The sequence below is a fragment of the Thunnus albacares genome, chromosome 6 (genome assembly GCF_914725855.1).
Source record: "Thunnus albacares chromosome 6, fThuAlb1.1, whole genome shotgun sequence".
Lineage (NCBI taxonomy): Eukaryota > Metazoa > Chordata > Actinopteri > Scombriformes > Scombridae > Thunnus > Thunnus albacares.
Window position 1 is genome coordinate 10,473,936 of NC_058111.1, and position 16,450 is coordinate 10,490,385.

The 16,450-nt window shown below is 43.0% G+C and overlaps 2 protein-coding genes across 2 annotated transcripts; both read left to right on the forward strand.

Moving 5' to 3' along the window:
• Positions 1-4,481: 4,481 nt before the first annotated feature.
• On the forward strand, positions 4,482-10,531 carry LOC122984216 (olfactory receptor 4D11-like). The gene is made up of 2 exons (XM_044354550.1): positions 4,482-4,727; positions 9,260-10,531. Exons 1-2 carry the CDS (start codon positions 4,482-4,484, stop codon positions 10,172-10,174), a joined length of 1,161 nt encoding a protein of 386 aa, XP_044210485.1. The 3' UTR covers positions 10,175-10,531.
• A 4,237-nt stretch (positions 10,532-14,768) lies between these two features.
• On the forward strand, positions 14,769-15,986 carry LOC122984440. The gene has a single exon (XM_044354899.1). The coding sequence runs from the start codon at positions 14,938-14,940 to the stop codon at positions 15,877-15,879; it is 942 nt and encodes a 313-aa protein (XP_044210834.1). The 5' UTR covers positions 14,769-14,937; the 3' UTR covers positions 15,880-15,986.
• The last annotated feature ends 464 nt before the right edge of the window (positions 15,987-16,450 follow it).

Here is a 16,450-nt window from a genome sequence, read left to right on the forward strand (position 1 = left end):
ATTGAATGATCTTTTGCTTAAAGAAGAGTATTTTCATCATTTTTGCTATTTTGTCATCTTGATATTTTGTTGAATATGTCTTTACAGAATGCTTCAATCAAAGTAACAGAATTTATCATAGGTGGTTTTGACAAAACTAAAAAGCCTTTTGTGGTTGGTGTGGTTATATTAATTACCTATGTTCTTGCTATATTAGCCAATATAATGAACATCCTCTTCATCATAAATGACAAGCGATTACACAAACCAATGTATCTTCTGATTTGCAACCTTGCTGTTGTTGATATACTGTACACCTCCAGTAGCAGTCCAACAATGATTGGAGTTCTAGTTGCTGGTGTTAAAACCATATCCTATGTGCCATGCTTCATTGAAATGTTTGCTTTCCATGTGGGAGGGATAATGGAGATGTTTGCTTTATCGATTATGGCATTTGATCGACTGATTGCTATTAGTTGTCCATTTAAGTACCACAGTTATTTAACAAATGTGCGCACTCTTGTCCTTACATATATCCTGTGGATTGTTGCCTGTGGTATTATGTCCGGTATATCAGCAACTCTGCTACCTCTCCCTCACTGCTACTCAAAGCTGAAGTACAGTTTCTGTGAATATGCTGCCATAATGCGAACTACATGTGTTGATCCCACACCCTACTTCAATCTGGTTACCATCATAATGTTTTTTCTTATATTTTTCACTTTTGCATTTATTTGCCTGTCATACATTTTGATCATATTTTTTGTCAAATTATCATCAAATAATAACAAAAGGAAAATGGGCAGCACTTGTTTGAGTCACTTGGTTGTAGTAACGTGTTATTACTGTCCAGTATTTATTCTCATTGTTTTGACCAGGATGGGTGTGGTATTAACTCTTGAGGCTCGCCATGGCTTAATGATCGGGAAAATCCTTGGTCCATGTCTTGTAAATCCATTTATGTACTGTCTTAGGACAAAAGAAATTAGATGTAAGATCTTTGGGATTTTCAGAAACAGTTGATACATCTCTGTGGATCCTCATGAATTTTCATTGTTAATACTTTATTATAGAAGATGAATCCTTTAATAGTCTAAGTGTTATGATAAAATGATGGCCATGTATTTACTGAACTGCAAATCCTGTTCAGGGTTGTAATGGACAGAAACTTATCCCAACAAACATTGGGTGAGAAGCAGTCTCCATCCCTGACAGGTCTGCAATCTATTGACAAACACAGTCACACTCACATGTTCAAATGCTAGCAATTTAGACTTTCTATTTAACCAAACCTGCATGTCTTTTGACTGTGAGAGGAAACCCACACACAGCCAAGGAAAAACATGCAAATTCTCACAACTTCACTGCACCACTTGATGGAATGTATTATGAAGCAAACATGCTGTATATCATAAACTTTGTTTTTTTGGCTGCTTTTCAGTATACCAAATGCATACTGTATTTACCAGCATTACTTATTGTCTGTTACTATGTCTATGTCAATAAACTGTATGTTGCTGTAGGTGTTCGCAAATTTTCCTCAAACTTTTAAAAAAGTAATCGTGGTAAAAAGAACTGATGACTTAAGGACGTCGAGGTTCATTCATAATTCAAAACCTTTAAATTCAAAATTCATCAAATTTAGGGTGGTTTAAGTTGTGTGCTTGTGCTTATCATCTAAATTCCCACATTTGGCAAAATATTTTTCTGAACCAGAGACATAAAGTGGAACTCCCCATTTGCTGTGTCTAACTGGAAGAAGTTGCCTGAGGTCGAAAGGATTTTCACCGGCTCTAATCCTTGAAATATGGCCAATACTAAGAATTGTGAAGTCTGTGTTAGCACTGATCAAGGCATCTCTTGATTGATCCATATCATCTATAGTATATAAAGTCATATTCAGTTTGATCCTTTTTTCACTTAAATCTTTTGCTTATATGGTTGTTTTTCAATCTTCTACTTCAGTCTTTATGGAAAACATGCAAAAGCGCTTCCTGCATTTGCTTCATTAATGTATATACAGTACATAATTTAGGCTTTATTACCCTTATATTAGGATTTTACTTTGTGGAACATTTGCAGGATTTGTTTGCATATTTGTTTGAGGTCTTAAAGCCACGTGTTAGCATTACTTTATAAGAACTTTATTTCTGGGATGGGGTCTGGAAAACTGGTGGTTTTTGAAAGGCAGTGTTTATTGCACAGGCCAGCTTCAAGCTATTTGACAAGAACTTAACTAGATACCTGTTTTGTCTCACAGGCTGAATTGTCCATTCCCTTATTAGTTTCATTGTGCAAATGGCTACAAATTACTGTCATCATCACCTTGAATCTGCTATATTAAAAAAAGTGACCCCAAAGATGACACAACAATGTACAAGTGACAGTAAACTATATACTATAAACATTATCAAGTAATATACAGTAGAGAAGTGAGAACAGGATTATCGTAGAATGGGTGTGTAACCCTCTATAAAACTAATAACAAATTTGTTTTATACATATACTGCATGGTAATTCAATTTTTGCTATGTGTGAGCAATGCTCTGGTTTCGCAAGCCAGTTCACCTTCAATGTCAGTGGGTGGTTGCATTAGCTGCTGAGACATTGACATAGTTGCAGGTATCATTCATTGGGCCACAGGTGGCATGGACTGCTGTGGCACAGGGGAGTTATTCATAGACCAGGCACTAGCAGTGGTTGACCCCATTGGAGCTGGATGAATCCAGTGTGGTGATTATGGGTGCATTTGTTGACCAGGACACAAAGTAATGATGACAGTGTCCATTAGCTGCATAAACATCTGATGATTTGCGTGTTGCTGGGCTGAATTTCTGGGTCACACCATCAGTCAGGTTAACAACCTCATTCTAGGTGTTGAGTCTGCCGCAGGATGGGTGATGTCACTTGCCACAGTAGGCTCACATCATGTGTGGTTGGGACTCGCCGCCCTACAGAGGAGGGACAGAGAGGACCTCCTGGGAGCCACCGTAATGCCGGACGGTCTTTTTGGATTCTTCTCCTCTGTCACTCAGTGCTTCAATAGGCTCAAAGAAGAGAAGGCACAGTTGAGCCATCATCTGCCACTCGCCCCTTCTTCGAATCAGAGAGGAAACAATATGCGACACCGCAACGTGACGGCAAGGAGGAGAGTGCCCAGGCAGGCTAGAGCACCAGCAGCCTCCACTGCTTCAGCCACCTCCAACGCCACCTCGACGGAGTCACTGCAGCCCCGGCCCATGCTGCAGTGAGGAGTGCAGACAGACCTCCGCTGAAACTGAGTTATGCTCGAGGGAGGGAGCATCACATCGGTGTGGGCCACACATCCTGGATGTGCCAGCGGAGTTCACCGCCCCCTCCTACCCCTGTTGAAGTTCATGTTCTGTGTGTGTTTGTGCGCATCATGCTAAAAATGCTGATCACACTACATTTGTTGAAAATGTTTTAATAAAAAACAAATTACATTTTCCAAAGAGCACTATCCTCCACCCTATCCTGATCATGGCTCAGCCTGCTTCATCCAGCCCATCACAAAATATGTGTAATACAGTAAGCCCTGGCTGTGCTGGTGCCCCTGCCTCTCTTCTCTCTGTCAGAGAAGCAGACAGGAGGCTTTGTTTAGCCGCAGACGGTATGAGCCGAAAAAAGCTCAGTGCCGAGCGCATTCATGAGCGCTATGTTAGGTGTCATGTGGTGAGAAAAACACACATCCTGCCCGACATAGCGACACTCAAAGCACAGCACATCTCCCGGAAAACTGTGACATGGTGAGCAGCATTAAATCCATTCACAGAATAATGCCGTGTGCCCACACACTGACCAGAGTGAGATGACTTCATGTGTTGGCTCCATCTCCCGCTGTTCATGCCGCCCTGCTCGGGACCCTGCCTGCACAGTGCTCCATTCAGGGTTATGTTAGCGCAGCCTTCCTCATTAGAAAGTAATGCCACTGGACAGCTTATGCACCGTGGAGAGGAAACACCCAGCCTGTTCCGCTCCTCTCCAGTTATTTCTGTGAGAAATGTGGAGAGTGACGGACGCACCAACACAAATGTGGAAGCTGTGTCGGGACAGCCGATGGTGATGGCGTTCACGGACCACTCCGTCAGCTCGGCCCTTTTGATGCCGGCCCCCCTTGGGTGAATCTTCCATTTATGGAAGGTTTGGTGGCAGAGAGGGCCAAAGCAGAGAATCACAGCTTCCTGGCTGCCACCCCCAAGATGACTGCCCGTCCCCTGACACAGTTTCAGCTGCATGTCATTGGAGTGGATGGACAAAACACTGAGACTGGGTTATTCTCTTCAGTTCTGCCGTGTTCCTCCTCCATTCTTGGGCATCAAGGAGATAAATCTATCCTCCCAAGAGGAAATAAATTTTCTCTCCAAAAAGATCCAGGACCTGTTATTGAAACAGGCTGTCTCAGTCGTTTACTCCATGTACTTCCCAGTTCCCAAGAAGACAGGAGGTTTCAGACCCATTTTAGATCTTTGCATTCTTAACCAATGCATCGCCAGAAAGATGTTCCTCATGCTGACCATCAGGAGATTGCTGGAACTGATTCAATCAGCTGGTTCACCACCATCAACCTGAAAGACGCGTATTTTCACATCGAAGTCATTCCCCTGCTGCTGGAGAGTGTGAGACAAGAGCGGCTGTCGGTCATCCTGATAGTCCCGGATCGCCATTCAGTGCCGTGGTATGCAGAGATGACTCAGATGTTGGCAGCCCAGCCCTGGTCCATTCCCCAGGTGTGGGGCGCTTTGTCCCAGGAGGCGTGCTTGATAGGTGCACTGCCCCATTAGGCCAACCTCTCCGGGCTTGGCTCCTGAGAGGGATAGGCTGATGAGGGCTGGACTGTCGGCACCGGTTGTGCAGACTATCCAGGTAGTGAGAGTGGGATCCACAATTGCTTGCTACAAGGCAAAATTATTGGAATTCCAACGCTAGTGCAAGGAGAGGAGGCTGGACCCCCTGACATGTGCAGTGGGAGAGGTCCTCTCCTTTCTACTAGGGATGCATGATATTGGACTTTTTGCCGATATCCCATATTTCCAACTCATAGTGGCCAATTGCCGATGTCAATACTGATATATGCACATATTTTTTTCCAGCTGGCTGAGGAGACTATTTTGCATGCAAGCATAGATTGTACTAAGTATGATCAAGAAAGACTGTACATGAAGGAGGAACCTAGGAAGACTGGAGTTCAGGTGCTAAGTGTTAAATCTTTAACCCTTTGAAAATGAACATCCCGCGGGCAGCCCTAAACTGATGGCGGGGGATTGTTGTTCACATAGTCCAATTCAAATAGATCTAAAATAAAAACTATAACAGCTAGAGCTTTCATTCTTTTTGCAGCTGGAAGCTAAGGCTCTTATCTTTCACTTAATCACGTTGCTTGTGTCGGAAGATGATGACTTGATTACGTGTGGGTTATAACACCGGGTAAAACGTAGTGACAACATGAGGTAGCGTGGTGGAGCAGAGTGGAGCAGAACGGAGAAGCAGGTCATGATGGCGAAGAAATGAGGAGGCTTTGGAGGTGCAGGTGGTGACCAAACAGAAGAGGTGCTTTTGTCCATTGGCATTTTGTCCTCCACCCCATGGTGATGCTGGGGAGGCAAAACTGCACCTCTTGTTTGTTATGTTGAACGCATGGCCTCCTTTCAGTGAACTGAACAGCTGTTCGTGTGCTATGGAGGGGGTGTGGCTGGTGAGGCCCTATCCAAGAAGTGCCTAGCTAGTTGCCTTTGTGAGTACATCTCCCAAGCCTACAGTCAGGTGGGTAAGGATTCATAAGGTTCTATCTCTTGGACATGATGGGCTCCTTTTCAAGGTCTGTGCTCACAGGTTCAAGACTTGTGAAAAGGGGTGGTGTATGTGTCAACTGTAGTTCGCCTGACCCCCCCCGGGCAATTACACATCAGTATTCTCCCATGATCCAAGATGACTCTGGAAATGGGGTGTGCAGGGTGTTTGGTATATGATCAATGACCCCTGCGAGGTTAGGCCATTTTTTTCACTCAGCTCTGGTCCATGTTAACACTAGCACTGCCAAGATGGTCTGACAGACCGTTGGGGTTTCTATAATGCAAAAAACTCAGTTTAAATAAAAATTACAAGCCTTTCAGCTCATACTTTTCCTAAATATGTGTTTTTGATGTTTTCTGAAGCCTATAAGGTGCTAAAATAAAACACAAGATTTTTGAGCATTTATACCTCTGACTGCATTTACCATATTACACATTATTGCCATATATGGTCAGATTTTCCATTTCGCAGGGTTTGTTTTCACGCTCTATGAGTAGCTCTATGAGCATCTATCATATTTTTCAATGGTCAGTTTGCTGTTTTTTCATGTGTGGGAACTGTCTGGGGAGAGAGAGAAGTAGCTATTTTATTTATCCTATACGCCTGAAGTAGCTAGCTATTAAAACTACTACTGTTAAACTACTTTTGCCTAAAAGCAAAAGATCAGAAGAGGACACTGTTCAGGAGGCTATTATATTTTATATAATCAACACGTCATCAGGCGGGATGATTGTGATGATGATGTGTTTCTCCAGGGGGAATCCTGGACCTCCCAACTGTGTTTGTGCCCCAATCTTCTTTGTCTTCGATTAGGTATTAGGTCTTTCCGTGAGTGTAAAATAATTTTAACTAGTCTGAGGCACCAGTTTAGCGGTTTCGGGATCTGGGCAGTAGGTTTACATTGTTTATTTTCATACATCCATTATTTAGGCACCACATGGTAATTTGATTGTCTAGTTGGACGTCAGGTCTTATGAGTGGCTGCTAGTATTTCAACAGATAAGATCAGCACAACTAGGTAGGTTTTTATTTAGTTTCTTTTAGCTATTTTTCATCTGTAGTGAGTCAGTGGGAATCTGTTCAGTTAGGAAGTGTTTTGTTTGTTTCATAATTAGGCGCCACCCACAGCCCTTCCCTTTGTTCCTTGTCTCTCTTGATTCCTTATCTGGTTTTCTTGTGTTTAACTGCTAAGCAGAAAGCTTATACATTTTATTATTGTCTGTACACTAAACAATAAATGGCAGTCTGACTACATCAGCAGTATGTTGATTCTCTTATTACCAGACACCTGCAGGGTTGTAACAACGCAAACAATGAAATTACACATGACAGTCTGGGAGACCGTTGTGGCACCTGTAGGGGGTGCTAGAATGCTGGCGGTCTTAGTGTAAACTGGACTGGGTTGGGCCCCCTACTTCTCCGCTAAGCGGCTGGGATTATAAAGTAGTAGGTGGACCACAGCAACTAACCTGTGGCTGGCCGGAATCAGTGAGGCAGTCTGATATTATGGCACGGCAGAGCTTACATTCATTGGAGAAAGTCCAGTAGAGGGCAGAGCCTGTGTGAGATAAAACGAAGGTTACGATATTGTAACCCTAGTTTTATAAGCACAGGGGAGCCCTCTACTGACAGACCCTGCCACTCCCACGCCGTCCACTGAAGTGGTTTTGGATGGTGAGCGGCAGAGAGACGCTTCTTATATAGGGTGTGGGACACACGTAATCAGTAGGCGTGTCCTGATTGGCTGGCTACGTACATTTCAGCGAGCGATTGCATGCGTGTGATTGTAGAGGAATATTACCCATAGAGTCCAGCAGAGGGCTCTGTCTGTGCTTATAGAACTAGGGTTACAATATTGTAACTTTTGTTTTACCAGAAGCCAAATTATCCACAGAGGTCTCCTCCTCTCAAGAACAAACAGACCCGGTGATTAAAACAGGTAAAAACACTGAATCAAGCAGTTTCGAGTAAAAGAAATCATTGTTTCTCCAACACTGTTTGGCAGGCACAGGACATCTGGAAGGGGGCTAGTCGAGCTGCTGCTAACGTTTGCTTGGCTTGTTTCTCTGATAACTTAATATCCAGGCATCTGATGACTAAAATCCTTCATTAGATTCAAAGATATAGTTAACCCTTAGGAGTCGCCGATCACGCCGGCGTGATCAAATGACGTGTCTGTTTCAGGATACCACAACATAAAAACAAAGTCCCATTGAGTATTGCCATCAACATCCCTAGAAAGTGCGAGCTTGAAACTGTATGCCAGTTTTTGTTTGGTGTTGATAGACCAAGTAAAACCGGAGATATGCTGATATAAAATCATGTTTACTTATGCGTAAAAGCGTGCGAGACGGGATGGGGCAGACGCTACATTTATTCAAGAGAGAGAGGCAAGAGAGAAGCGGGAGAGAGACGCGAGAGAATTAAAACGACCAAGGTCCTAAAATTTAGTGTAAAAATGTGGCTTAAAACTGAATAAAAGTCAATTTATGACAGTTTCTGCTGGACAACTACAACGTCAACATATTATCTTGTATGCATATACTCTTTGGTAGACACCATTGTGGCGGAAAACCACAACACTGACGCATGCATCTTGTGCATGTATACCCTGTGGTAGAGGAGATATGATGCCATTGACAGGCAACCAAGTGAAACGGACCATTACCTTGATTCAAATTATGGGTATTATCTCTGGGTTTGAAAATTGTTGGAAACATTTGGGATAATATAAGTACATAATTGAACAAATCAATGATGACAGTGTCCATTACCTGCATAAACATCTGATGATATGCCTGTTGCTGGGCTTTGGTAAAGGAGATATGACGCCATTGACAGGCAACCAAGTGAAATGGACCATTACCTTGATTCAAATTATGGATTTCTCTGGGTTGGAAAATTGTTGGAAACATTTGGGATAATGTAAGTATATAAATGAACAAATTATATAACATAGGTCTAGTTGCTTTTAGACATTTTAATGCGGAATAGTTACATATTATGGCTTTAAATAAATATGACAATATACTGTAAGTCATAATCCAGAGTTTTCTTGTTTATTTTTCAGTACAAACAACTAAGAGTTCCAGCCGTATTTTGCAGATAAATGACTATCTAGGATATAGGATTCCAGATGTTGATAATTAGAATAAGCTAACTAACTAGTAGCTCAAATTAGCTGGCATCAGTATCCAGTGTGATTGGACAATGGGGCTGTCCAATGAAAACTTACCGTTCAGCTGAGCCTTAAAACCTTAAATCCTAGAAGCTGCTTGGTAAACTCCATTGTTGGTTTTAGAGAAAGCTGTTCCACTGAGCTCAGGTGGAGTTACATTTTTCAAATCTGATTACAACTGGCTGTTTATGATATATATTGAATGATCTTTTGCTTTAAGAAGAGTATTTTCATCAACTTCTTTTTTGCTATTTTGGTCATCTTGATATTTTGTTAAATATGTCTTTACAGAATGCTTCAATCAAAGTAACAGAATTTATTATAGGTGGTTTTGACAAAACTGAAAAGCCTTTTGTGGTTGGTGTGGTTATATTAATTGCCTATGTTCTTGCTGTATTAGCAAATATAATTAACATCCTCTTCATCATATATGACAAGCGATTACACAAACCAATGTATCTTCTGATTTGCAACCTTGCTGTTGTTGATATACTGTACACCTCCAGTGCCAGCCCAACAATGATTGGGGTTCTAATTGCTGGTGTTAAAACCATATCCTATGTGCCATGCTTCATTGAAATGTTTGCTTTCCACTTGGGAGGGATAATGGAGACATTTGCTTTATCAATTATGGCATTTGATCGATTGATTGCTATTAGTTGTCCTTTTAAGTACCACAGTTATTTAACAAATGTGCGCACTCTTGTCCTTACATATATCCTGTGGATTGTTGCCTGTGGTATTATGTCCGGTATGTCAGCAACTCTGCTACCTCTCCCTCACTGCCACTCAAAGCTGAGGTATACTTTCTGTGACTATCCTGCCATAATAAGAACTACGTGTGTTGATCCCAGACCCTACTTCAATCTGGTTACTGTCATAGTGTTTTTTATTTTATTTTTCACTTTCACATTTATTTGCCTGTCATACATTTTGATCATATTTTTTGTCAAATTATCCTCAAATAGTAACAAAAGGAAAATGGGCAGCACTTGTTTGAGTCACTTGGTTGTGGTAACGTGTTATTACTGTCCAGTATTTATTAGCGTTGTCTTGACCAGGATGGGTGTGGTATTAACTCTCGAGGCTCGCCATGGCCTAACAATCGGGGCCATCCTTGGTCCATCTCTTGTAAATCCTTTTGTGTACTGTCTTAGGACAAAAGAAATTAGATGTAAGATCTTGGGAATTTTCAAAAGCAGTTGAGACATTTCAGTAGATCCTCATGAATTGTCAATTTGTTAATACTTTATTATGGAAGATGCATCCTTTTATGATCTAAGTATTATGATAAAATGATGGAATCATTCATCCATGTATTTTCTGAACTGTTAATCCTGTTCAGGGTTGTAATGGACAGAAGCTTATCCCAACAAACATTGGCTGAGAAGCAGTCTACATCCCGTACAGGTCTGAAATCTGTTGACAAACACAGTCACACTCATATGTTCACATGCTAGCAAGTTCCAGTTAACAAAATCTGCATGTCTTTTGACTGCGGGAGGAAACTGGAGGAAACCCACACAGAGCCAAGGAAAAACATGCAAAGTCTCTCACAACTTCCCCCTGCCACTTGATGGAATATATTATGAAACAAATATGTTGTATACCATAAGCTTTATTTGTTTTTTTCAGTGCTTTTCAATATACCAAATTCATACTTACAAACATTACTTATTATCTGTAACTATGTCTATGCCAATAAACTATATGCTGCTGTAGGTGTTCACAAACTTTCCTCAAACCTTTAAAAAAGCAATCATGGCAAAAAGAACTGGTGAGTTAAGGATGTTGAGGTTAATTTTTAATTCAGAACCTCCAAATTATATAAAATTCAAATTCAGGGATGTTGAGGCTGTGTGCTTGTGCTTCTCATCTACATTTCCACATTTGGCAAAATATTTTTCTAAGCCAGAGAAGTAAAGTGGAACTCCCCATTTGCTGTGTCTAACTAGAAGAAGTTGCCTGAGTTCCAGAAGATTTTCATCAGCTCTAATCCTTAAAATATGGCCAATACTTAGTGAGATTTGTGAAGTCTGTGTCAGCACTGATCAAGGCATCTCTTGAGCGATCCATATCATCTATAGTATATGAAGTCATATTCAGTTTGATCCTTTTTTCACTGAAACCTTTGCTTATTTGGTTGTTTTTCAATCTTCTACTTCAGTCTTTATGGAAAACCTGCTAAAGTGCCTCCTGCATTTGCTTTGATTACCCTTGTATTAGGATTTTACTTTGTAGAACATTTGCAGGATTTGTTTGCATATTTGTTTGAGATCTTAAAGCCATGTGTTAGCAGTACTTTATAAGAGCTTCATTTCTGGGATGGGATCTGGAAACTGGTGGTTTTTGAAAGGCAGTGTTTATTGCACAGGCCAGCTTCAAGCTATCTGACAAGAACTTAATCAGATAGCAGTTTTGTCTCACAGGCTGAATTGTCCATTTTCTTGTTAGTTTCATTGTGCAAACGGCTACAAATTACTGTCATTGTCACCTTGAATCTGCTATATTAAAAAGAGTGACCCAAAAGATAATACAACAATGTACATGTGTGGCCAACAGTAAACTATATATATACTATAAACATTATCAAGTAATATACAGTAAATCAGGGAAAATAAAAACAATAACAAATTTGTTTTATACATCTACTGCATGGTAATTCAATTTTTGCTAGGTGTGAGCAATTCTCTGGTTTCTCTTCAATGTCGGTGGGTGGTTGCATTAGCTGCTGAAACACTGGCATAGTTGCAGGCATCATTCATTGGGCCACAGGTGGCATGGACTGCTGTGGCACAGGGGTTATTCATAGGCCAGGCACTAGCAGTGGTTGACCTCACTGGAACTGGATGAATCCCGTGTGGTGATTATGGGTGCATTTGTTGACCAGGACACAAAGCAATGATGACAGTGTCCATTAGCTGCATAAACATCTGATGATATGCCTGTTGCTGGGCTTGCATGGAATCTCCTTTCCTCTGCTTCCCGTTGTGCCCACAATATTTTGTCAAAAGCTTCGTTTTCCTGTTTTCGAAGTTTCTGCTCAGCTTGATATATTTCCACTAGCTGCCTTCTCTGTTGAGCTGTGTAAACCTGTAGTACACTATCAAGTAAACTAGTTTTGGCCTTGCACTTCCTTGCTTCAGCCCCAGGAATGGCCAGCCTTTCACTGATTCCTACACTTTGCCCATCCTAGCCCTGCACTGATGACCTCTTTATAAGGGGATGTGCTCTGAGGTGCAACAGTTGGCTCGCTGTCTTCGGTGATGGGTATTAAAACATTGTTTGCAGTATGGCAGGGCAATTTTTCAAACCAACCTTATTTTAGTCATATAGACATGTTCGATGAATTCATTCCTTCATACAGAATTTCCACCTGCAGTTCAAAGCAATGTATTTAACCATATGTGTTCAGTGAAGATGAAACAACTCAAGTCAAGAGAAATGCAGCTGGGCAGAGGTGCAGATGAGAACAAGCTGGTACAGAAAAAAGATGTTTTGTCAGTCATATGGGAACACTTTGGCTTCATTCAACACGATATAGGACAAACCTAAGCTTCTTGTGCGAATGTGTGATGCGAGTGTGTGGGACAGACAGAGAAAGAGGTTGCACTCAAGACAGGCATGCAGGTATGCTGGATGTTAGCAATGAACTGTAAATGTAGCACAGAATCTTCAGTATTAGCTACAGTTTGTCAAAAAAGAAATGCTACAACTCTTCAACAACCAAGTGAAGTTCACTAGTTTTGTTTACCAGCAGAAGAATATGTTGACAGCTACAACTTAGCCCTGAGTCTGTAAAGCATTCAGCTTCCTGACCACTTCCTCTGGGAAGCTGGGGCTCATTCATCTGTTACAAAAGCATTTGTTGAAATAATGTCACTCTAAAAGATCTGGCTAATAAGCAAATGAGAAAATTCCTGAAAGTGTTATTCAAATTTATTTATATTGCTTATTTTGACATTTGCAACATATGTTAAATGGCTATATTTTACTTTGAATTTCCTATTTTAGCAAAAAAATATCTACAATTGTTCTTATATGTTAAACACACAGTATGTAATTTCTAACGCTAGGGGTCTCTCAATTAAAACAATAAGAAAAGATGGAGTTTGATGACGTTGTGAAGTAGTTTGGGAGTTGTTGTCTTCATTGTTAAACAACCAGCTTCTCCAGGTTAGGATTACCTCAGTGTTCATCGTTCAGGATGTTCTATCTCACACAGGCTCCGCCCTCTACTGGACTCTATGGGTAATACTCCTCTCCAATCACACACAGTCATTCACTGAAATTTGTATGTACGTAGCTGGCTTATCAGGATGCGCCTACCAATTACGTGCACAATTACGTCCCGCTGACACCCGCACCCTACGTAAGCAGCGTCTTGCTGTCTCTCACCGTACTCTCTTCTTCAACGACGGCCAATCAGCTTGCTGATCTCTTTTTTGTCCAGGGATGGAGTTGCCAGTAATTGCTCACTCCTGCCCGCTGTGTCCTGTCCTTATCACCGCCACCACCACCGCCGCTGCCAGACATTACTTCTGCTTTGAGTGCTTTGGATGGGACCATGCAGAGAGTGGCATGATGCAGCCACCGCCCTGTGTACTCTGCTGGGTGCTTCCTTCAGATTAACGCTAGAAGCGGAAGGAACATTTTCAACATTGTCACGTCTCATTCCGCTGTGACGAGAGCTGGCCAGAGCTTGAGATAGAGCTCCGTGGGAAAGATGAAATTACCATTTACCCTGGCACTCTGCTGCCACTGCTGTCAAATGCCTCAGCTAAGACACTCCAAGCAGCTTCTGCCATGGATGAGGAAGACAATCTCTCATCTGTCTCAGCAACTTCGCTGACCTATGGAAATCTGCCGCCACCGTCCGTTTGCCTGGATTTCCTGAAAGTTATGACCATGGTAGCTGAGCGTGTTGGGTTCCCTTGCCCCCCCCATTCCCTCTCAAACCGGTCAGCCCATGAAGGATTTGGATCAGCCAGCGCAGCATATGTCCTTGGGAAACTGTAACGCGGTGAGTAGAATTATATGTATTCACAGGAATAATGCTGCACGCCCACACTGACCGGAGTGAGATGATTTCATGTGTCAGCTCTGTCTCCTGCTGTTCACGTGGCCCTGCTCAGGACCAGCATACACAATGCTGCACTCAGGATTATGCTAGCGCAGCTGACGCCATTACTTCCTCATTAGAAGGTAACATTGTGGTAGAGAGAAATGTGGAGTGACGGACACACCAACACAAACACAGAAGCTGTGTTAGGACAGCTAATGGTGATGCGTTCACGGACCACTCCGTCAGCTCAGCCCTTTCGGTACCAGCCCCTTTTGGGCCAATCTTCCATTTATGAAAGGTTTTTGCGGTGGAGAGGGCCAAAGCAGAGTTTCACAGCTTCCTGGCTGCCGCCCCCCAGATGACCACCTGTCCCCTGACACAGTTTTGCAAGGAATGCTGTCACAGCTGTGTGTTGTCAGAGTGGATGGATAAAACACTGAGACTGGGTTATTCTTTTCAGTTCTCCTGTGTTCCTTCTCTGTTCTCAGGCATCAAAGAGATAAATCTGTCCTTCCAAGAGGAAATAGATTTTCTCTCTAAAGGAACTCAGGACCTGTTAAAAAACAGGCTGTCTGGGTCTTTCCCACTCACAACAGACAGAAGGGATTTTACTCCACATACTTCTTGGTTCCCAAGAAGACAGGAGATTTCATACCCATTGTAGATCTTCACACTCTGAACCAATGCATCGCCAGAAAGATGTTCCTCATGCTGACCATCAGGAGATTGCTGGAATCTATTCAATCAGCTGGTTCACCACCATCGACCTGAAAGTCTATTTTCATGTCGAGGTGGTGCCAAAACACAGGAAGTTCCTGCATTTTGCCTTCCAGGGGATAGCAGTAGTAGTACAACAGGCTACCTTTCGGCTACTCCCTGGCTCCCGGTATTGGACCTCATTGTCATGACCAGGTTTAGAGAACGGGCCATTTTCTACATTGCCAGATTGGTGCTGCACGTAACTCAGTTAGACTTTGCCATCAACTGGAAGATGAGTGCTCCCCAGCCATGCCAGCAAGTGCAATATCTGGGGGTTGTGCTTGATTCAGCCAGGCTGTGGGCTGCTCTGTTGGAACCCAGACGGACAGCCCTGCAGCAGGCAGTCCTTAGACTGCAGTGGGGAGTGGCACTGACAGCTTTGACTGTCATGCAGGAATTTGGGCTCATGGCAGCAGGCCATCCAGCCGTTCCATTGGGGCTCCTGCACATGTGCCGCCTGCAACGGTGGTTAGCCAGCCTGCACTTGGATCCACAGAGGCACAAGCATCACTTGGTGAACGTCCCCCTATCAGTGCAGGAGGACCTGCACTACTGGGGGTCCCTGCAGCATCTGTTGGCAGACACACCGCTAGGCCAAATGACTTCCTGCATAGCAGTGTTCACAGATGCATCCCTGACAGGGTGTGGGGGGGCACCTGTCTGGGGAGAGGTGGTGTGTGGCCTTCAGGGGAAAACCAACACATCAACCTCCTCGAACTTCAGGTGGTGCTCCTGGTTCTCTAACACTTCCTGTCTCTGGTTCAGGGGAGACATGGAGACACGACAACCGCACCACAGTCGCCTACATCAACAGGCAGGGTGGAGTCAGGTCCGCAGCCCTGTTGAAGATAGTGGAGAACCTGTTGGTGTGGCCCTCAGAACACCCTCTATCTCTGAGAGCCCTCCATGTTCGGGGTCTGGAGAACAGGGGCGCCGACCTCATGTCGAGGGACAGCCCTTTGCCAGACGAGTGGGTGCTGCATCCCAGGTTGGTGTAGCAGATTTGGAACTGGTTCGGGAGAGCGGACCTGTTAGCCAGTCAAAACAACACCCACTGCCCGCTCTTGTTCTCCCTGACACCGCATAACAATCCACCCTTGGGGGTGGATGCATTTGCACACATTCCAATGGCCAAGAATGCTGCTTTACGCCTTTCCCCCTCTTTGTCTCATTCCACTGCTGATTAAAACAGGTAAAAATACTGGATAAAGCAGTTTCACGTAAAGAAAAAAAAAATCAGTGTTCCTCTGACGCAGGCACAGGATGTACAGAAGGGGTCTGTTGGCCAAGCTGCTGCTAACATTTGCTCAGCTTGTTTCTCTGATAACTTAAGATCCAGCCGTTCAGCGTGTTTTTACTGTGAGCCAAATTATCCACAGCGGTCTCCTCCTCTCCAAACCAAACATACATGTGGAATAAAACTCGTAAAGACACTGAATAAAGCAGTTTCACATAAAAAAAATCATTGTTTCTCTGATGATGTTTGGTGGGCACAGGATGTCCGAGAGGGGCTGCTAATTGAGCTGCTGCTAACATTTGCTTGGCTTGTTTCTCTGATAACTTAAGATCCAGACGTCCGATGACTAAAATCCTTCATCAGGTTCAAAGACATAGTTAAAAAAACACCAAGATCTAAAAAATTATGGTAAAAATGTGGC